General features: G+C 26.9%; 1 protein-coding gene across 24 annotated transcripts in view; it reads right to left on the reverse strand.

Annotated features, from left to right (window-relative positions):
* LOC106687821 (F-actin-monooxygenase MICAL3) overlaps positions 1-23,537 on the reverse strand; it is a 207,907-nt gene that overhangs the window by 2,491 nt on the left and 181,879 nt on the right. For 18 of the 24 annotated variants that reach the window (XM_067052066.1, XM_067052074.1, XM_067052058.1 and 15 more), the window contains 7 exons: positions 22,620-22,795; positions 19,473-19,600; positions 18,780-18,981; positions 17,639-17,824; positions 13,845-14,001; positions 13,592-13,764; positions 12,418-12,621 (listed from right to left, as the gene is read on the reverse strand). In XM_067052066.1, coding sequence (XP_066908167.1) covers positions 12,418-12,621; positions 13,592-13,764; positions 13,845-14,001; positions 17,639-17,824; positions 18,780-18,981; positions 19,473-19,600; positions 22,620-22,795 — 1,226 coding nt within the window. Of the gene's footprint in view, positions 1-31; positions 259-2,210; positions 2,375-5,241; positions 5,428-12,417; positions 12,622-13,591; positions 13,765-13,844; positions 14,002-17,638; positions 17,825-18,779; positions 18,982-19,472; positions 19,601-22,619; positions 22,796-23,537 lie in introns of those variants that run through there. The other 6 variants (XM_067052068.1, XM_067052067.1, XR_010844709.1 and 3 more) reach the window with 5 other exon arrangements.

Here is a 23,537-nt window from a genome sequence, read left to right on the forward strand (position 1 = left end):
TAAAATAATTTATTTTAAAGAAAACAAAGAGTAATAGTAATAAAACTTTATTTCATAAACATGTAATTAAATTACAAAATAACAAATACTTCAGACTAAAAACATTATACAATTGACACTGAATATTACAATTATTAACCATTAAAAAGCGCCATGACAAATGAAATAACATAATAATTTTTTAATGATTGAATTTTCTGTGAACTAAATATATAATATCAACAGTCGAGACACTCTAATTTCAGTACTGGGCACTCACTGAAACAAAAAACAAATAGAAATTATTGAAAAATTGAGAAGAAAATATCAAAATTTAATAATATTTTAAAATAAGAAAATATATAAATCACAGATAAAAGTTAAAAATCCAAGTGAATGCATTTATTTTTTCAAGAATATTATTAATTATTGACTTCCCCCCTTAAGTTCGAGGTGTATGAATTTCATCAGAAATTTTTTAAAGATTAATTTTTTATTTTCAAAGAATGCTCCACCTATTGTAATTTCCCCTTTTGACTTTCTATAACTATAAATTATGAGAACCAAACCAATTTTTTTAGAAATACAAACTTGTAACGGAATTATTGAAATATATTTATAAAACAGTAAATTTGAGATAACATCATCAAGTTACAATTCTGTTTTACAAGGAAAAAGGATGCTAATACTATTGATGCTATTATTAAAGTAATCGATTACAATAATAGCAAAGACCCACATAGAGCTAAGCTAGCAGCTCAGAAGAATAAAGTATAAAGGAAAGAGGCAAAATTACAAAAGATGTTTTCCTTAACCTCATGCATTCTACTTCCGTTAGTATGGTTTTATTACTTTCTCCTCCTTTCATCCTCTCTCCACATACTATCGATTTCACAGTTTAATAAAAATCAATATGTAACCATAATGTTGGTTTTTAGCTTTTGTAATAAAAAAAAAAATAATAACCTGAAGGGTTATCATTACAGTTCAAATAAACTAAAAAATATGGATTTTATATTTCACACAGTTTAGAAAGAAGCATATAGTATGATTAATAAATATATAATAGCATTAAAAAATGGTAATTTATAATTTTCTACACTCAGAGAATCTTAGTTTATACAGTTCATCTATTACCCAATTGCTCCTGTTTCCCAACACTTATATTTTTTATAAAGTATTAAATTCAAGCACGTTGTTAAAATTGCTGTTAAATTTTGTTATATTACAATTATACGTTCTTTGTTAAATTACAAAATTATTGCACTTTTGAAAATTTATAATTTCCCAGGAAAAAAAAAAACTTTTATCATCGCCATTGTTGAGATGAAGCAGAGTTTCAATAAAAGGTTTAAATACTTGGAAATTTTTATTAAAATTCTAGTCAAAATTCTTAAAATTGCATGATGATAATTACCCTTACATTACAATATCTCCCCAGTATACTGTAATATATACCTTCTTAATATGAATAATTCTATAATTCTCTATGATTTATTTACATACCTCAGTTAAGTCTTATATCTACACACTGCAACTGCAATATTTGTAAAATGCAGCTCATGCGTTGTTTTTTTTTTTATCAATATAAATGGCATGCAACTAATAATATTTTTAATAGATTTCAGGCTCTATAATTCAAATAAATTTGTACCAGATTCAATCCTGGCAATATTTCACAATAAAAAAAGCTGTATACCTACAAATTTGTTATTCGTAGTTTTAATAATTTCTAATTTTTATAAAAAAAAATATAAAGAAATCTCTAAAAGTTATTAGAATTAAAAAAAAAAACTTATTATGAAATAATAATTAATAGATTTTGTATTTTTTTTTTAGCTATTAATTGATCTTTATTTCATTTTTAAATTATTCCATATATTTTTGTGTATTAGTTTAACTTCCTTCAAATGTACATTAGAAAAAGAAAATTATGGGCAGACTGACTCATTGTGTACTATTGGCATACAACATCAATCCTTACAATGTTTTTGTTAAAGAAGCCATAATTAGATAACCCTAAATATCTACAAAATAAATGAAACTGATGAAACTTAAATAACATTAGAAGTTATTAATGTTGTTATGATGGATTGTTAAATTGTTTGATTAATTATATTTTTCATGTTTAAACCAATCTCACTACTCTAACATTTAAAAATAACATATAGTAATAAACAGAACCATGATTAATAGATAATTAGTCAACAAATAAAGAAATAAAATCTTACCTGAAGAAGCTAATGTTGATGACATGCATACCATGCTGTACCACTTCACAAAATTAAAAGCCAGTTTACGCAAAGACGAAAATTCCAAAATTGTTACTCATAAACAAACTTCAGTATAAAAACACTTTGTTATTCATGTTAATACATCATTTAATTTCAAGGCACTGCAAAGTCATTGCATCACGAAAATCTTATGAAGTGCTAAGGTTAAGCAAGTATACACAACTTATGCATCATACAAAAATAACAACAATAAATAAAATTAAAAGAAGTATAAATAGAAAAAGTATAAAAATAAAACTCATTTCGATGCAACATGCTCATTTCAAATTAAAATACTAAACTAAAAAGAAGAATTATACGTATATTTATGAAAATCATGCAGACATTATAAAAAATTGTTTCATAAACACACTAAAAATAATGTGCTCCCCCTGAAATGTTAACAAATCCATAAAGCCAAAAAGAGAATATTATATACAAAACCAATTGAATTATAATATGAAAAAAATAATTATACAACTGGTAAACCGAATTCCGAAGAAGGCCTATGAAGATTGCAGAATACAAAATATATGCACATAATCGTAACAAAAATATGGAATTCATAAAAAGTCATTTCAATGTTCTGAATCAAAGTTTTCAATGACTGTTCTTGTTTACTTTGTTTTCTTCAATTTTTATTTGTCATATTTCAGTATTCTCTTCAAACAAGATAGGATAGTTCAGTTTTCATTAATTTAATAGTGTGAATCATGAATTCCTTGAATAGTTAATAAAAATTATCATTTAGGCAAATGGAGATATTCATGTAACCAATACGAATAGTGCTTGGCACATAAAAATTTAATTATTATGAGTTTTGAGTAATAATTTATTAAAAAACTGAGAGCAGCAAGTTATAAAATGGAGGTTGAACAAATAAAAATATGCTAATTTAAAACAACTAATTTAATTTGTAAGCATTATTGTTTTAATGTCTACTACCTTTTCTAAATGGATATCTACAACTTAAATGAACAGTTTGTTTAATTGAAATAGGGTGAACACTAAAATATCATAAAATGACATTTTTTGTTGTTTTTTTTTTTTTTTTAATCTTTATTGTTTAAAATGACTTAGTATTTATGGTTGAAAATAACATTTAACAGTATTAATTTAGCTCTCAGTGCTGCAAACCCTAAAGTAAAAAAAAAAAATTATTTGTGGTTGATCCTGAAGAGAAACAGCAAATAGTTGTCTTATTCTGGATTCCTTAACTTTGCAGCATGAAGTCAATATAGTGAGTGAAGATAAAGCACTAACTGTGAAAAGATATTTGGCTATAGATGAAGATTGAACAAAAATTTGGAGCAGCATTTCCATATCAAGAGGGAGAACAAATAGGATAACAAATTTTCAAAGCTTGTAGAAATAGAAAACAAAACATGAAAAACGGAGCCACCAACACAGTGACTTGTGTTCAAATCGAGAAAAAAAATGATTTTATATCAATTGTGCAATGGATGTAATTAACTGAAATAGTGAAATGAATTTTCACATATGAACTTTACTTAGGACACAGTAATTACTACTTCTAGTCCTAATTTTTCAGATATAAGAGACAGCACAGGAATGACAAAAGACAGAATAAACATTCAGAAAATAATAAAATTGCTGATTATAAGTTTACATTTTTGCAATGCTTGGAATAAATTATTTAATGCAATGATTTTTATCAATTGTGTAATGGATGAAATGAATTTTCACATAGGTATTTTATGCAGGATATAGTAATTATAACATATAGTCCAAATTTTCAAGATATAAGAGACAACACAGGAATGACAAAAGACAGAATAAATATTTAAAAGATAATAAAATTGCAGATTTAAGTCTACTCTGTTGCACTACTTAGAATAAGTTATGTATCACAATGAGAAAATTAAAATTGATCATTAATAATTAAAAGAACTGCCATATTCAATGGCCCAAAGCGGGTAGAGCTTTTGAAATAAAACAGTTTGTTTAGCATCTATCAAAATTAATAACCCAAATATTGCAATAAAAACTGGTTTAGAGCCAAAGTTCAGCTTGGTAAATAAATCTTATTATATTTATTATCTTCAGTAGGACAGAAATGGTGGGGAAGAAAATCCTTAGTACATACATATATAAAGGATTAACACTAAACACATTTAGGTATTTTAGCAGTTACATAACAAAGAGCAAGTCCAATGTTTACTAAGAAAAATAAATTATCCGGTAAATTCATCTTCTTCAGTCGAACTATTTTACACAATACTTGTTCTTTCCTTGATGTAAGCACCCATGTTTTACATTTCGAAAGGAAAGAAGTTTTCTAAATTTTAACTTTTATATTTCTGAAAGGAAGGAGCAAACTAACTAATTTTGCAACTGAAAAAAAACAATATAGTTCCTCTTCAATTTTGTTTTATTTTTTAAATCCCAGGTACTAAAGTTTTCTGGGCTCAAACCTTACATCAATAACTTTACCCCACAGATAAAATTTTTTGTTAGGATGATATTAATAACTAGGTTACACTGTAATATAATTGAATCACAAAGTCTCAAACCCAGATAAGCAGAGATCATGGAAATATTATCAAAACCAAGGTGTTTCTTTTTAAAAATATTTGCGTGAACAAAACAAAGGTAATATAAGAATTTCTAAGAAGAATTATAGGTAAATACTCTGATGTTTCAAGAAACCAAGTATTAGGAAGCATATTGCAAGATCAGAAGCGATGACTAGCAATGTTATTTATTCTAGAAAAAAAAAAACTCAATGGACACAAAAACACAGGTTAGAATAACTCAGAGTTACATAAAGTATTTAAAATTTTATATTTACTTGACTTGGGATGAGGAAAAAACAAAAGGAAATATTAAAACAAAATTAGACCAACAAAACACAAACACACAAGGAAAGCAACAATCTGATTAAAAGATTATTAATGGGAGAAGATGGGAAAAGGATGGTAAATAACATGAAGGGTAAGATTTGATGACAAAAGATGAAAAGGAGTACATCTCTGTTTCTCCAGCCTCGCTGAGATGTTGGCTAAGTTCTGCGTAATATACATCGAGTGCGAAGCCCTCCGACGAGACTTCTTAGAGCGCTGCACAAACCAAACCCGACCATTGTACCACTCATCACCTCAGTTAGAAAAAACGGGATTATCAAGTGTCTTAGGATCTGGGACAATGTGAACATCTGAAATAATTTCCTATGTCACTCTGTAATCTTACAATGATTGTTATAGTGAACAACTGGTTTGTCAAGTTTTTTTAACTGTTTTATATTATGGTCATTATTATTTTTTTTTTAACCATTAAAATATTTGTAATAAGAAAAACTTGTTTATTTTACTTTTTATGAGCAGCAACTACTATTGAATGTACATTTATCTATGTATTGAAACAATAATGTATATTTGTATGGATATATATATTTTTTTATTCATTATTAAAATTTGATAAAAGTATCATTAATATAAATATAATTTAGATTTTGTTTACAGATGTTTTGCTGACTAATTTGAAAATGTTTGACATAATAATAAAAAAAGATATCATCTGATAAATAAGCTGTAAAATGAATAAATTCAGTAGACTTTTTTTTTTATTTTATTTTTTTTTTATAAACCCTAGAGGAACCAAGTGAATAACTGATATCAAAATGATTTTTCGTTCTTTAATGAAAGGAAATTAATAACTTTTCAACAATTTAAAATTACAGTTGACTTTTAAAAGTTGAATGTAAATAAATTAGATGAAAACAAATCTACCAAAAATTGGACAATTGGTTTAAATAGGAATTTAAAAGGAATAACACATTAAATTCTTTAATCCTCCCCTTATTAATATTAAGTTTTTATGTTTTAAGTTTTTTTTTTTTTTATACAAAGAAGTAAACAGTTTCATTCATAAGAAATATCTAGGTAAAACCCTTATGCACAGGCTGACAAACAGCTGCAAACCAAAATTCCGTCATACTAATCTACATATCTTCTAGGCTACTTTTATAGATATATCGAACAATAGCTAAAAAATACCAATGCATATCCATCTGTCACTTCTAAATACCCCTCTCCCCTTTGCCCTTTAGCAATTATATTGTTCTCCAATTTCTATCTTATCATTTGTGTCACTATCAGTTTCTAAGTTTATGAACATTTTACAAGCAGGTTACTCCAAAGTACATTGAAAGCAACTTGTATAGTGAAACAAACATTTTAAGGACAGAAGACTGATTGTGATGATACCTACTCTTCCAACCACCTGGTTTATCTTTTTATTTCAAATGGCAAGAGCTTTATTTTTAATTTAGAGACATTTAATCAATCAAACAAAGTTTTATTTATCTGTAAAAGCTACTTTCAAGTTAAGCAGGCCCATCACCACTTTTAGATTAACAGAAAAAATTGTCATTGCCTGAGATCCAACACACTTTTGACTCAGACCATTAAAAGTTAAAAGTACATAATTTACCAAATAGTCCAAGAAGAGTAATATTAAGTATCTCGAAACCTAATAGTAGAGAGAAAAACTCCTTCAATCAAGATTTTTTACTGATTATATATAAGAACGGCACATTCTGGATGGAACAGCTTAAGAACTGGTCCAATCATGGGAACTATTTGGAATGGAACGAGACAGTAAGAAATTTCATTCTTATAAAACAGTTTCGAACAGAAGCAGACTGCAGGATATTTCGTTTCAATCAGAAGGTGAATGTGTACATTTCTAATCTATTTAAGTACATTTTCAATCTGAGATTTGCCTAAAAACAATTCTTGGCCCAGTCCTGTTATGGGTCAATTGTATATTTATGGAAAATCAATTGCACAAATACATGAATTTATGACTATCTTCAAATGAAAATTTTATTCTGGTTTGTTTGTGCCTAAAATAGTATTAAAATGATTCTTAAGAATTTAGGCAGAGTTAAAGCAGGTTAGCGCGGGAGAGAATTCGTGAAATTTATTCAACATTTTTCTATCATCTGGCCTATTTTGAAGAGAGTAAAGGATGGCGTACAATAGGCTGTAAGTGGTCGCGGTGCACTTTGGCTGGGTTTAAATAAATAAAAACATTTTAGTGTCATTTTCTGCAATGAATAATGGAATGTTGTTGATTCTAAACATAAACCATAACAGTTAAATTATTAATGAAAACTGAAAATTAACTAAATTACATTAAAATATAATTGAATTTCTCACAAATGTCAGATCACAATTGGAAAATCTTAAATACACTAATTAAAATGATAAGACCCGGTAACATGACACCAATCATATTGACTTAAATATTTTTTGATTCACAAAATAAAAAATATGGTTCATTTATTCAAATGTAATTTGTGATAGTTAATTTGATATCATTTAATTTTCCACAAATCTTGAAGAAAAAGTTATTGGAAATTAGGAACCTTAGAGATTCCGCATTTTATTTTACTGTTTTTAGTAACATATATGACAAAAGATATATCAATATTTAAAAAAAAATTGGAATCTCATTACAAAACTGATTAATCGTCTACTGATTTTTAAAATTCATAATGTGGGGGACAAAATTGTTAACCAAAATGTCACATAAAGGGACGAAGGTGGAATGAACGGCTCATTCTGTTCTAAGTGTAACTTGAAATAACTATTAATAATTAATAACTATTAATAATTCACATTTCAATAATACTGACAATAGTAGGGTGTAAGAATAAATATAGAGCTCATTGCTCAACATAAGAGTATTCTATTAGATTATTTTAAAATCAAATCTTTAGTTTTTCAAAATTAGCATTTATATCTTTTTATGAAATTAAAAACCTATTCACTTTTGATGAATTCAAACACTATATTTGACTCCAGCCATTTAGGACCAATTCCTACCAAAACCCTAACATGTCACAGATGATTGATTACATTGGTTTTCAAAACCATTTATCAGTTCACTTTTGTGTTAAATAGAATCCAGTTGATTGCTTCATAATTTAGGTCAATTTTTTTTTTCTGTATTTCAAATAATAATCAATTAGAATTTTAATTAACTACTTAAGAACATTTCTTTTTCAAAGAAAAAATAAACTGTTGATCCACACCCAAAAAACATTAAAACTATTTTATTATTCCAATTTATGATCTAATCGGGATAAATAAAACTATGTAACAAAGAAAAGAAATTTCTAATGTCATATAATATTATAGAATTAAATGTCAATAACTATCTGCTTATGTTATTCCTAACTGACATGAAAATAAAATATTATGATTAAAACTCTTTTCAATGTCCTTTTTAGAGAATATTTTACAAACTTTTTGGACATTATTTTTACAATTGAAGAAAAAAGTAAAACTTTTTTTAAAAAAATATAGTCAACACCTTCTGTTATCATTTTCAGTCTATCATAAAAGAATGTTTGCAGATGTTCTGTTATCTCAGATGTTATGTGTAATGTTAAGGGAGCACTTGGAGGGAGTGTGATAATGCAAAGGGAAAATTAATTAAGCCTAGGTAAATTCAATATTAGCCGATGAAACAGCCAGCTTAGAAAGAGGCACACAACTTCTTAATACAACAAGGATTCCCAACCCTCTTATTTTGTTTTTATGTTTGTTTCTGATTGTATCTTCTTCATAAAAAAAATATATATATTTTATTTACATTAATTTTTCTAACTGGATGAGATTTACATATATACACATTTCGCAGTGTACATCATAATGACTCTGAAACTGAAATTTTGAAGAATAAATATTTTTTAAATGATAAAAAATGCTATTATTTTATCTGTCATCAATCGTAGAAAATAAACACTTTATAAAACATAAAATATGATTAAATTAAGTAAATTGTATTTATATCATCATCTCTCAATAACTCAAATTTCAGGGAAATGTATCATCAGTGCTTGTGTCATATCAGTTACTATACAAGGAAACATATAAATACCTATATTTTAAATATTATATTTGAATTATAATAGCTTATATTTTATTCTAGGTTGGACGACTAGTGGATTAGCTGAATGGGCAAGAAACTTACGTTTAGGCTCACCTTATTATAAGCTTATAGCTCAGCTTATTATAAGTATTTTTTGAATCAGCTTTGGATTAACACAAGCATTTGAGAAGCATACACATAGGGGTAAACCTGGCAGTTTAGCATGGATGGTCACCACATTACCCCTTTATGTAACTGTCGCATGAGAAACGATACTCCCTTAGCAATCCTAACAATATACTGAGTCCAAGCCCTTTCACTTGGTCTTTCTTCCTTTTCTTTTTATTTTCTTTATCATTGCTGGAAGGTAGGAAGCATTGTAGTATTCATAAAGTATTTTAAAAAAAAATCCCTCATAATCAAAAATTTTCACTTGCATTTTATCTTTTAGATATCAAAGAACAAATTTGGTTCAGAAGCTCTGTCTGTAATCAAATCAGTGTTGAGACATTATCAATTGAGCTGTTAATCCAAATTCATAAATTTTCAGGATATACAGGTTGGCAGAATATACAGGTTGGCACCTAGTTGGTCCTATATTGATTTTATCAGATTCCATCGAATTCTTTCCCTTATATGTATAAGTGAATGTACCTATCAAATATTCAACTGTTAGAGAGATTACACTCTTATTCATGAGGTTGCCAACATTTATCAACTACCTTTTTTTCTCCATATTTCCCTTTTTTAACTCGTTCCCTACCAGTTTCTGTTTTTTATATAGTAATAAATGTACAAAAGAGATACCTAGATACCTGAATTTTTTTGCTCAGCGCTCATTAGATATAAACAGGATACTGAAGTATACTGTAAAAATTGTTAAATGATTATTTAATTTTCGAGGACAGTCAAAAATTATTTTTCCATTCCTACGGAAAAGAATGATATATAAATTAAATTAATAATATGATACTAAGATAGTTATTGTAATGATATTTTCATATTTCAAAAATTTTAATGACTTACAGAATAAGAAGTATTGATGAACTATATATTTTTTCTTTTTTCATTCCCTTATTACTTCTTTATATTCTTTTTGGATATGTTTAGGACATTTGTCCATTATCTAGTGTATCCCTTTATTATATTAGAATGAAATAGATCTTATCAGTCTTTTACAAACATTTCTACTTTTATAAAAATAATTTTAATAATTCAAAAAAGCCAAATATCAATATATTTTTATTTAATTATCTTATATTCTTATTCATTCCTTTAAGAAATTTTTACTAACAATAAAATTAGGCATTTTCCTGAAATTAATGATATAACATATTATTTAACAAAATGTAATTCTTAACTATAATATTTTATTCTCAAATTAAATTTGTTTTCAAATGTCTAATTTGAGGTTTAAAGTTAATATTAGTATTTATGTTTAATATTAATATTAAAATGAAAACAGTGTCATATAATAATTAATTATGTAAATGTAGAAATGAATGTAAAAAATTGAAAAGATCTATTTTAATCTAATATAATTATAGGATGGACTAGATCGTGGACAAATGTCGCGATACGTCTCCAACAAGAAAATAAAGAAGTAGAAGGGGTAATCCTTGGAAAAAGAAAACAAATATAGAAAATATACAAACACTTAGAAACAATTTGAATACTGAGAATTATTGATAAACTGCATTTCTTAAGTACTTATTGATAAAAAGCATGATAATGGCCAGAACTACTAAATACAGAGTAAGTGTCATTTTTCCTTTGGAAACAATAATATTAGAATTACCATAAAAGGTATATATTTTGTTGCTTCAAATTGAAGAAATACAATTATTTGTCCATCAATCAGATAAAATTCTTCTATTTTTTGGTTTGTTTTACCAAACATAAGTGTTTTTTAAAACTTCTAGAAAACATTTGTGCATTTCAAAAATTTGAGTTATCAAGAGTCAAGTGTCTTTGGTTCAACCCAAGGGGGTTCAAGAAAATTAAAATCTTTAGGGTATAAAAAGGTTGGGAACCACTTGTTTAATAGAACTAATGATGCGTTTTTACAAGGCCCATGATATGAGAAGACATACAAAACAAAATGAAAAAAAAATCATAAAGCAAAACCAACATTTTTTGAGGATACTCTCACAATATCCTTGTCGTAGTTTTTAAAAATCCCAAATAAACATTCAATAAAATTTTATGAGGTTAATAAACTTCCAGTTTAAATGTAATTTATTTTAAATTAATATATTGTAGCACAACGTTTCGGGACCACTGTCCCATATTCATGTACATTAAACCTACAAACAACAATAATCCACCATAATAACAATCTTCATCCATATGTATTTTATACATACAATTATATTCACCTCATAATCAGTTAAAAATTTGAATTTTATAAAGGAAATCATTTCATTTCTACATTGCTTTACACTGTTCTCACATTGTTGTTATTATGGTGGATTATTGTTGTTTGTAAGTTTAAAGTACATGAATATGGGACAGTATTCCCGAAACGTGCTACAATATGTTAATTTAAAATATATTACATTCAAATTGGAAGTTAATTAACCTCAAAAATTTTTTATTGAATTGACTTACCAGACTTCCTAAAGAGAAAATCCAGGTAAACATTTTTTATAGCATATTTCAAAAAAATCTTCAGGTAATAAATCAATGCTCACATAATATAGTAATTGAATTGTATTCATCTGTCATGAAATGGTTCATAATAACAAAATGAGTAAAGAAGTACTCAATGTTAAATATTAATAACTAAAATAAAGTCTTATAATTAAGAATATTAATCAGTTTCAATATTTGATAAATGTATTGATAAGTGAAATATTGTTAAATATTTCCAATGTTATGGAAGTTTACTGAATTTCATCATGTAGAGTTGAGAATTAAACGTCCTATGAAAATATCCTCAAAATATCAAAGGCAATAAACCAAACAATTCATGTAAATAAGCTGCCTGTTTCTACCAAAGCTGTTCAATCAATCTAACAATGTGGCATCGCAAATCGTATCATACTATTTAACTTTTGTTTAAATTTTCTCTTAAATTTATTTAAAATCTGTTTCATTTTAGATTAGAAACAGCCAATAAAGTAAATTTAATAATAATAAGGGACAAATAAAATCATCCAATCTGCAATGCCATGATTAGTACATAAGTAAATAATTTATTTCATCAATGAAACATAATTAATGATATAATTTTAGAGAGATTTATATAATATATAATTACCACAAATCGGTTAACTTTTGGCCTGTTCTTTTCCTTCGGTTGTTCGTTCTGAAGTGACTCAAACCGAGCTTTTAACGATTTTGTTGATTCGATGCTTGCATGTTCTGAATCGAGCATGTTAATGGCATTATTTGTAGACTGCTTTTCAGGCTCCCAACATTCAAATTTAGCAGCTAATTCTTTAGCTTTAGCAGCATGCTTTGCCTGAAAAATTAAACAAAAGTAAATCAAATTTAATTTAATTAGAATAAAGAATCAAATATAAGGTGATTATTACAATGATGAAATACTGCTAATTAATTTGGTATCAATGACCCTAACAGATGAGTTTGACAAATTCAAATGGCAACTAAGTCATGTCATGCCAAACCCTGTTAAGTCAAATTTAAAAATTTTAAAGGAGACAAAAACAACTTAGAAACGTACACTTATAAGAAAATGGGATGATTTTTCTAGAGCAACTATGGTATGATAAATGAACCATAATCATTGGTATTAAACAACTAAGAACTATTACTAAGATACTGATAGACAATACTACGGAAAGGATAAAGGTAGGTAATAATTTTTTTTTAAAGCTATGGTAGAATAATTCTAAAAACATTACATATTTATCATATTCATAAATGGCTGAAAATTATGGGTGTGTGAAGCTTCTAATCGGCTACCACTTTGAAACAAAATAGGGAATAATAATGTAGATTTGTAACTTTTGCACCAAATCTACAGAAATAAAATAGACCAGTAGTCTCAGAAAAAAGACACTGATGACATACAAACAGCACATGGCTAGAGCGGACAGACTATTTTATTTTTTTTTAGAATCTACAAATCTTGAAACATAATCCTCAAATTTTGAAGAGTTAATTTTTTTTTCTAGTTCAATTTCAAAGGTTCAGTATCAGAAAAAAAAAAAAACTCAACAAGGCCTACTAATGACAAAGAAATTATGTAATATAAGTATTGGTATTGGTATGGGCAACTAGTGGGCTTATTGGTCCTTTTTTGATAGCTCCAAGGTCAAGGAGTGTCAAGATGCATTCTGAGAGATCAAAACAAATTCAAACCCATACTGTTCTCTTCTGGATGCTCTGTAACCATGGGCTTCATATTGTATGATACTAATTAATGAAAACAATTTAAAAAAAAAAATAGTAAACTTTAGTTTAGTTACCTGCTCAAGAAATTCATCTTTAACTTTGTAGGAGGACTTAACCACACCTTCTTCAGTTTCGCTTTCTTCCTCTTCTTCTTCAGATTCCTCTTCCTCATCACCACTTTCATCCTCTGAGCTTTCACTGCCCTTATAGTCAGGAGGAGGTGTAAAGCATTTTTTTGGTTTAGGGCCTGTTCACAAAACACAATTTTTTACAGTTCTACTAGTTTAAAATTCTTATCAGGACAATTTCATGAAAGATAATAATTACCGTCTGGAAGAACCTCCTTTTGTTCCTCCAGTTGCCTGAACATAGAAAGCATCCGGCTTGCTGTCTGGCTTTTCTTAATTGCCGATTCATCTTCTAATTTATCATCACAACGAACCACTTCAGGGTCACGGTAAACCTCTCGCTCTGGGGATTCTGTCTATAAATACAATATTTCTATGAGTTAAATACAAAAAGTAAAAGCATCATCATATTAAAGCAAATTTAAAACTCGCGCAACATCATAAAAATTTTAATCAATTAGTTTGATTGGAAATTTAAAACAATTTTTTTTGTACAATGATTTAACTTGGCTAAGATTAATAGTGATAAATCTTTAAACAAAAATTGTTATTCATAAGTTATTAAAACTTAATGTAATGCAACCAGGGTACAAAATTTTTATTAATTATTTTTAAAAAAAATCGCAATCAATGTTAGTGGCAAAAAAATCGGAGTAATAAGATTTTAATTCTTGAACTATAGCAATGAAATTGTAACAAATGTTTGATGATAAGAGTTAAATGTGTAAGCTCATAAGTAGGTATGATTTATATTTTAATTGATAGATATCAATACAACAAAAGCTTTTTATATGTTTCTGAAATCTGTGCTCTAGTTATTAGAAAATCTTTGCCCCGTGAAAATTTCTAACCTATATTTATATTATAAAGCAAATTTATGATTACATTATAAGCCCCTATCCTGTGTCCAGTTCTAAGTTATATCAATAGAAAATTTATGATTAAAGCTTTAATATTTTAACAATGATTTGAAAAATTGTGAGAGGCATAAATAAATAACAATAAGTAAAGGTTAAATAAGTATGTTGAGAGAGAGAGAGGAGAAAAGGGGTGATAAAGAGGGAGGTAAAATCGTCCTTAGGACAGGATTCCCAACTTTAAATACTATGTTGTATTAGTAAACGTTCCTGAACATTAATATGCCCCCCAAGTGCTTCCAATTGGGCTCACAAATCAATTTTTTTATAAACAATTCCAAGAAGCTGGTTTTTATTAGTTTTAAATTCAAAATTTATTATGTGGCTACAACAGTGAATATTTTATTACTCTCAAAATTTTTTTTAATAATGATTAAATTTTTATTCACAGCCCATTAAAAATCAATACTTTATTTTTATTTGAATTTAAATAATATTTCATTCAGTCAGCATTGAGTCAAAATTTGTTAAATCTTGGTAGCATTGTAAAGATTCAAGAATTCATTATCTTAGTTTGTTTCACTATTAAATATTAAAAATATAACAGAAAAAAAAATTACTATGGGGCAGTGTCCCTGAAAAATAACAAAGGAAGGTATACAAACAAAGAAAAAAATTATCTGCCCAACAGACTTATTAGAAACAACAAATAAAAGATTATATTAAAAAAAAAAAAAAAGAATTATTTTAACAAGTAAAAAAAAAGAGAGAGAGAGAGAAAATTGAATTAATACATTCAAGCAAAAAATTAACCATCAAAAATAATTATTTACATCTGTTAATAGAAAAGATGTTTAAATCAATAAAAAGACCATATGGAAGAAAAAAATATTTTAAAAAATCTATATTCAATAATGAAATGAGCATCTTATAAAACAGTTTATTGCCAAGTTGTTAGCAGCTAGGGTTGCTGAAAGAAAAGGTAAGAAAGGTATTGATAAAAAAAAAAAAAATAATAATAAATAAAATTTTATAGAATATTTTTGTGGACTTGGTCAGAAGAAGGATTCCCATTTTCAGTTTTAGATTGCTTAGCTTTTCAAAAAGGAGGTAGAAGTAAATATTTTTGATAGTTTGAATGTTAAAAAAAGAACCAAGTCTCAAATCAAAAAGTAATTGAAATAAAAGCCATGATATCCATGGTTTTGCTAAAAACGATATTCTGAAGCCTCCAACTGGTGGCAACTAAGAATATGTTAAGAGAATAGAAACTGTAAGCCATGGAGGACAGGTAGCACCACTTACTCCAGCTTCAATAACTCTACTTAATTCACATGCTCTTTTATTTACAAGGAAGGTTTCTCCTGCTTTACTTCTTTTTTACTTTTCTTTGTTCATCATTCAGTTATTCGGTTATTTGTGAGTCCTCAGACAGTTTGTATTATTATTAATTGTTGGTCATTAAATTAGTAAAATTTTAAAATCAGGATTAGCAGAAAAAATAAGTTAAAATGCTGTATTGTGTAGCTTTTATTATGCATTAAATGCTCAATAAAAAAAACTCCAATAATTTTCTAATCTAATTTCAGGCTTCATTGTTCAGAAATGTGTAGGTGTCATAACAACCATATTTTTAAAGGAATTCTGTTATTTATCTGTTTACTAACTGGTTTCTAATAAATATATATATTGTTTCTATTTGAGAACTTTTTTTTTTACTACCACTCGGGCTGGCTATAATACTCTTTTTATGTATAACCTAATTTAAGCTTGTTAGTTTCTAATTGAGATATATATTGGGTATATTAACTTTGGAAATGATTTTTAATTAGTAAATTGATTTTTCCCTAAAAATTATTTTCAAAAAGGGATCAACTTATATTTGAGCAAATATGATTCAATTCAAGGATTTAAGGATGTTCTGAAATGTAAGTTACTGTTGAAAGAGCAACGTCAACACTAAAGGTGCCTTTAGACAATCCTACCAGAGGAATTGGGTAATAACTGAATGTGGACAGGATACCACTTTGTACAATACTTTCTTTTGGATTGGATGGGCAAAGCTCCTGATTTATCTGGTCAGTTCTGATCATCTGTAGGCACTTTTATGAATTATATAAGGCCAGATATTTCACATGAATACTGTTAATTAAATTGACTGAGTATTACTTGCATGAATACATATTTTTTCTTTTGCTTTTTTTTTTGTACTTCATGACACTAACGTATTATTTTCGAAAAATTATTTCTGAGATCAACTGAGATCAGTTGACAGCAGAACTTCATTCTTATCAGCCCTGATGAAGCCCTGGACAGTGGGGCGAAATGTTGATTAACAATAAATAGTTTTTTGTTACTACTTTGATACCTTTATTGACCGCCACCCGGACTATCTTCCTCCAAATATATTTATCAATCTAATATATGCAATTAATTTTGAAATGTGCAAAACAAGAATGAGTTTAATTAGGTCTGAACGCACTTCTTTAGAAATATATTTTAACGAAAGTAAACTATAAAAAATATATATATACATGTAAAACCAATAAGAAAAAATAAAAAATAACTGTCTCTTTTAATAACAACACTAAGGAGTAAAAAATAAAACATGTATTATTATTTAAAACTTATAACAATGTATAAAGGCAAAATTTAAGGGAATAACTTATTGAATATAACATTTTACTTATTTCTTCTAGTGATTGTTTATTGGGAGGAATATATTGAGGACTTAGATGTTTAAAAAAAATTTTCAACTAAGAGAAAAGCTCAACACCAACCTTATTTTAATGAAGCATTTATATCAAGTATTAAATAAAAAATCTCAATAAGTTTAAAGAAAAAGAAACTCGAATATTCTAAACTTTTTCTTAATTTAATTTTAAGGAGGCACAGATAACAATAATTTATTATATTCTATAAAAAAAATAATAATTATTAATTAATCCAATGGATATAAGTGGAGATAAGATATTTATATTATGATATTAAAACATAAAAACATGCATTTTCAAATAATAAACATGTTACACAACCATGCCATATAAGTTTTGTGGATTATTAAAGTATCTTGAAAAAAGCAAATGTTGTTAAACGGCGACACGAAAATTCAAAACAGGAATTTCTATCAATAAACCTTGACTTGTCCTTCTCTTGGAGGAGTGATTCTGAAAGCTTTCTTTTGTTTTTCAGGCTCTTTATAAGTTTCAAAAAATTTAAATCTAGTGGAGAGATCAGCAGTTTCTACTACCACCACATCTTCAACTTTATCACTGCTCCGTACCACATCTTCACATTGAGAAACTTCTCGTTTATAGTAAGCCTTAACATAAAGTCAAATATATTGTTCTCTGATGGAAATCTTGATATAAAACTAAGATAAATACAATCACTGAATAATTTGCATAAATAATATAATTTGTTCAAAGATGATATAAGTAAATAAATAAAATGTTACACTATATTACAAGATTTTCTCTTGTAACTTAATAATGCTCTTTCAAAACACTCACAACTCATTAATATCTTATAACTTTTATAAGAAACATTATTTTCCATAATTATGATGGTACACCAGTATTGGTCCTTGTCTTAAGGGCAACTTAAACTCACACATCCAAACTTCTAATCCGTAAATATAAAGAATTTTGTGTTATGAAATTATTCTAGAATTTTACTGTGACAAATATGAAATTTTCAATTCCAGATTTTCATCTCATCTTCATTTCATCTGCTGAATCTAGTCTTCAATATTTGACATTGTAATTACAACAAAAAAAAATTCTAAATTGGAAAATCATTTTAGCCAAACCGCATTTACTGTGAAGTTGTAAAAGATCATTAATCTGATACAATAGATAATGAAAATAATCTTGTATAAAATAATATTTACAGGAAGATCCCGGAAAACTAGCTATTTTTTATTAAAATATAAACAAAAAGAATCAAATGAGTACTTCAAATAAATCTGGTGTTTGTACACAATAACAATAATTCAGAAAAAACATTAAAAAAATGTGTATTGGAACTTGAATTTTTCTATGAATATCCCATTGGATTATTTAAATATGATTTACATCTATAAAGCACAAGTACAATCGTACTTGTTAACTAATTAGTCAAGCACCACTATTTTCTTTTGTAATCATTCTTAATATAACTTATAACTAAAGAAATGAATGAGCATAAAGCTTCAAGTATTGGATAAAGAAAAAATATATAGAACTTTTAGAAAAATACTTCTATTATTTAATGGTATATACAGTTCTGGTTTTTACCTCTCGAGGCCTTCTGACAGAGTCTGTACGAGCAGGTGAGTGCTGTCCAGGAACAACTGGGTTAGACTTAGCAGCGGCTTCCATTTCTAAAAATATATTTCTTGACTTCTTTGAGATTCCTTCTTCAAACACAGCCATATCCTCTTCTACAGCTTTTTTTGAGCCATCACCTTCACCAGCTCCAGTGTCTCCTTTTTCAAACCTGAAAATTAATTTTGAATCAGCTTCTTGAAAACTTTTTTTTAGTGATTGGTCCTTTTTGGGTTTCCATCTAAATTTCATATCCTTTTACTTAATCTGATGCATTGGGTCATTCAATCTTGAGAATGAAACAGATATAATTCATATGTAACACAACGATTATTTCAAAATAAAATGAAAGAGACTCTTAGAGAATCATGGAATACTTTGATATATGGTCTCTAAACAAAATTTAAACTCGGAAATTTCTTCAATAGTATTTATTTCATATATTATTATTATTATTTCATATTTCATATTAATATAATAATAATAATTTACTTAATCAGAAAATAATCAACGTGTAGTAGCGCCAAACTAATAATAATCAGAAAATATTGAACTTAGTACATTTGGTTAATCTATAATGAATAATTAAAATATTATACGTCATATAAAACTAAATATCTTTTTGCGAATTAAACAAGTATTTTCAACTTCTAGCATTAGTACCTTTCTCTCACAACCTTTGCCCTTTCACTACCAGTGACAATTTCTTCACCAGCTTCCTTTTTTACACCTGACTTTTCACTTTCTGCAACAGCTTGCTCATATAGTTCTTTCATCTTTCCCTGCTTTCCCTATAAATTAAAACAATATTACAAATTAACTAAAAAATACAGATTATGATTTAACTTTAACTTTATAGAAATATTAGTGAGCAGATAGTGAGGATAAAAATCGAAAAATAATAATTTACATTTAGTATAAATGCAAACCTGACCTTAAAGCATACTTTTTTTTGTTTTATGCAAGTACTGCTTTAGAGATAATACAATTACCTAATTTTTTCTTTGTGAACAATGATTAAACTTTGAGAATTACCATCTACAGAATAAAGAGCAATAAATACTTTCAAAGTTTTGGAATTATCCTATCAAAGAGAGTCTACAAGAATGGACATGATATGTTTGTACTTGAGGAATTACAATTGAAATAAAGTTTACTTCTAGTTGGACCCAAAAATTGTCCTCAGTTAGGGGAAGAAAGAAACAATTGGTCACTTTACAAATTCTACCAAAGATTCACTGCAATCTACCAATATTGTAGCAATCTTTCAATTTGATTTTTTATTTAAAATTAATAGAAATAAAAGTTTTTATATATTTTCATTATTTTTCCAGGTCCTTTAATTTTTTTCTGATCTCTAGGTAGCAGTACTATGCGCACATACCTACCTTATGTAAATGAAATAAATGCAATTTATATTTCATACTTAACACTGCCAATATATCAATACGAATTAGGTTATGGATGATGCGAGGTTAGGTCCCAAAACTGCTCAACAAAATAATACATCATTTTTTAAAATAAAAGCAGTTTAGTATTACTTTTTAATTTATTTTTTGATCAATATAATTTAGTTAATTATTTAATTTTAGTACTACCTCTTCCTATAAAGTAACTTCAGGTAAATGTAAATTTCATATTATTGTGATGATTATAAGAAAATCTTATAACTCCTTATTTATACCATATTACATATTATATGTAATATGTAAAACATTTATGGATACTGACTTAAAGTTTAATATAAAAACATTAACCAATAGGATGACAAATAATTTTTCAACTTAATAATGAATAAACTTCTAAAATTTATAATATACAATAATAATGTACTGTAAAATACGTATCTGATTACTGAGAAACAATATAGTATTATATTGTTATAATACAGTACTTACTTAGTATATAAAATATAGTACTTACAGAACGTAATGCCATAAGTGCACAAATTAATTAAATAAATATTACATCAAAATTATCAGTGCATCCTGTCGTATATTATACTTAATCTTAGTTTCTCAGGAAAATCATTTAAATATTATACATAACACATTTGTATATAATACTATTTAAAAAGAAAATATTCCTAATATCTTATCAAATTATTGTTTGAGGTATTAGACATTAGCAAAGTTATTGATCATATTTTAATGTTTCTAATACTACTATAAACAAAAACAATAATAAAACTAAAAAAAAAAAAACATATGTTTTTAATTATTTTTTCTATAAATTGTACAATAACTCTGATCATTCAATAAAATTAAACAAATTTTAATTTAAATGTTAAAAATATTACTTTAATGTATGTTTTTGAAGCTATAGATTAAGATATATTTATTGTATTATTGAATTATTTATTATTCAAAAGACTTGTGATATTTTTAACCAAATTCAGAATGAACCACTAAACAAATTATCATATCACTGCTCCAAAAGTATAATGACACATTTTTGAGCCCACCAACCCAATGAAGTCAATTTAACAGTAGTGCCATATACTTCTGGAGTTTTGATGTAGTTATACTCAAATAAACTACCACGTTTATTCAACAATCTCCAATTTAATGAAGGAGAGATTATTGTTATTTTTTTTTTTGTAGGTAGATCACCAAGTTACATTGTTAAAAATCAATATACCCAAGCAAAAAGAAGAGACTAATAGCATAGTTATGTGATAAATGCTTTTAATTATAAAATTTTATTAATTTATTTGGTCCCGAAAATGTTTTAAAGTAAACTATACATGACATTTCTAAAATGTTATGATCAAGAATGTGTAGCAACTGAATTTTCAAAGGAATATAATAAAAATTGCTTAATCAGTTCAACTAAAAAATATGTTCTCAAAATGTATTAATTATGGAATCTTTAATCTAAATGTTGCTTGATACAAAATGGTCAATTATTTTTAGAGAATCAATTATTTATGGAATAATGCACATTACACTTATGAAAGTGACTACAAATATTTACCAATTTGACTGTTAATTAGATTTTTTCTCAAGTTAGCTGATATGGTGAAAAGCTACAGCACACTGTTATCTGATTATACTGTTTTTTTCCACTAGCCCTTCATTTTGCCAAATCACTAAGCCCAAAAAATTTGTTTCCGACAAAGTTTATCAATTGTTAAAGGTTATGCCCTCAATAAATAATTTTTTAATAAACCCAACCAGAGTTTATTCTAAAAGTAATAAGAAAGTTAAACATCAAAAATAAGTGTTTCTAATAAAAGTTTATATTAAGGACAAAAACAATTGCTGAAAATTCTAAAAGTCTAATCTGGACTGTTATGTTCAAAACCTCAATAAAAAAATGTGTTTCTACTTTTACTTTTCCATACTTTTAAATTATACCTTAAAATGTCCATTGTATTGAAACAAACAGAATACTACTAACTTAAAAAAAAAAAGAAAATACAGAGCTATTGATCCAACAGTATCTTAAAGATTAAGGATATCAAAATAGCAGAGTATTTGATAATGATTCCATCATTAGGGTAAATGGTTGTATGCTGTTAAAATAGACTGACTCAACTGGATACCCCTTACAACAATAAACTATAATAAAGGTAATTGCAACTTTTTTTTTTTTTAGACCCCCTTTCTGGTCATTTCTAAAATACAGAGGGATGTCTACAGGGTACCATCCTATTCTAACACCATGGTTGGGTCATGTTTTCATTTGGTAGGACTGTCACAGAAATAAAAGTTAAAATAAAATTCATTAAACTTACTTATCTCTAGTTAGAAATAAATAATTAATTATGTATTAAGTTTAGTTTTAATAATACAAAATAAATTTTACCTGGAAAAGCCGAGATCTTATCTGTTGCAACTCTTGTTTTCTTTCTTCACGCATTTCTTCCCTTCTTTGTGATTGCTGTACGGACTCCCAATTACGTTTTACATCATCCATTTTGCTGAAACTAACTGGCCTTTCCCTAGCTTTCCTTCTACATTTGACAACTCCCTTCTCCTCTCCTGTAAAAAGAGAAAAAAATTTATTGTGCATAATAAATGACTTGTTTAATATTGCTTACCTTAACTAAATGTTAACTCTGTCTGATCATTATTAATTTCTATTTACCTTAAAAAAATATATTTTATTTTTTTAATGGTACTTTAAATATTTTAAAAACACCAATGGGAACAGGCATATCAATTTTTTTCTAATTGATTTTTTAAATACTTAAAAAAAATTGGAAGAAGAGGCTAAAAGAAATATTTGGTAGAAGAGATGACCTTCACATGAAAAGATATACATAAACATCTATCTATATATAAATTTAGATTGATAGTGGAAGGATACTTCTGATTATTCTGATGTAATTTGTTGTTTGATTTTTTTTAATTATAAAACAACTATTAATAGTAAAAATTTTCATTACAGCAGGGGAGGGGAGAAATTAAGAAGCCAAATATTTTATATTATTTAAGCTACCAAACCTAAAATTTATTTAATTCATGGAACTCTGAATCCATAGATGTCTATTTTGTGACAAAGCACTGTTCCTCCTCTTCTTGGTGCAGTTAAGAAAGTAATTGTGATGTTATTATTTAAAATTTTAAAACATATTACTGAAGTTCAAAGATTGACTATTTTGCAAACAAAAATAAAAGTCCAGTAAAAACAGTATTAAATTCAATCCAATATTAAAAGATAAAAATGGATGATTGTGATGCATTCTACCAGGGCATTCAAAAAGTCCTGTCGTTTTTCGTT

This window comes from Halyomorpha halys, unplaced genomic scaffold, assembly GCF_000696795.3.
Source record: "Halyomorpha halys isolate HHAL.00 unplaced genomic scaffold, Hhal_1.1 Scaffold1015.1, whole genome shotgun sequence".
Lineage (NCBI taxonomy): Eukaryota > Metazoa > Arthropoda > Insecta > Hemiptera > Pentatomidae > Halyomorpha > Halyomorpha halys.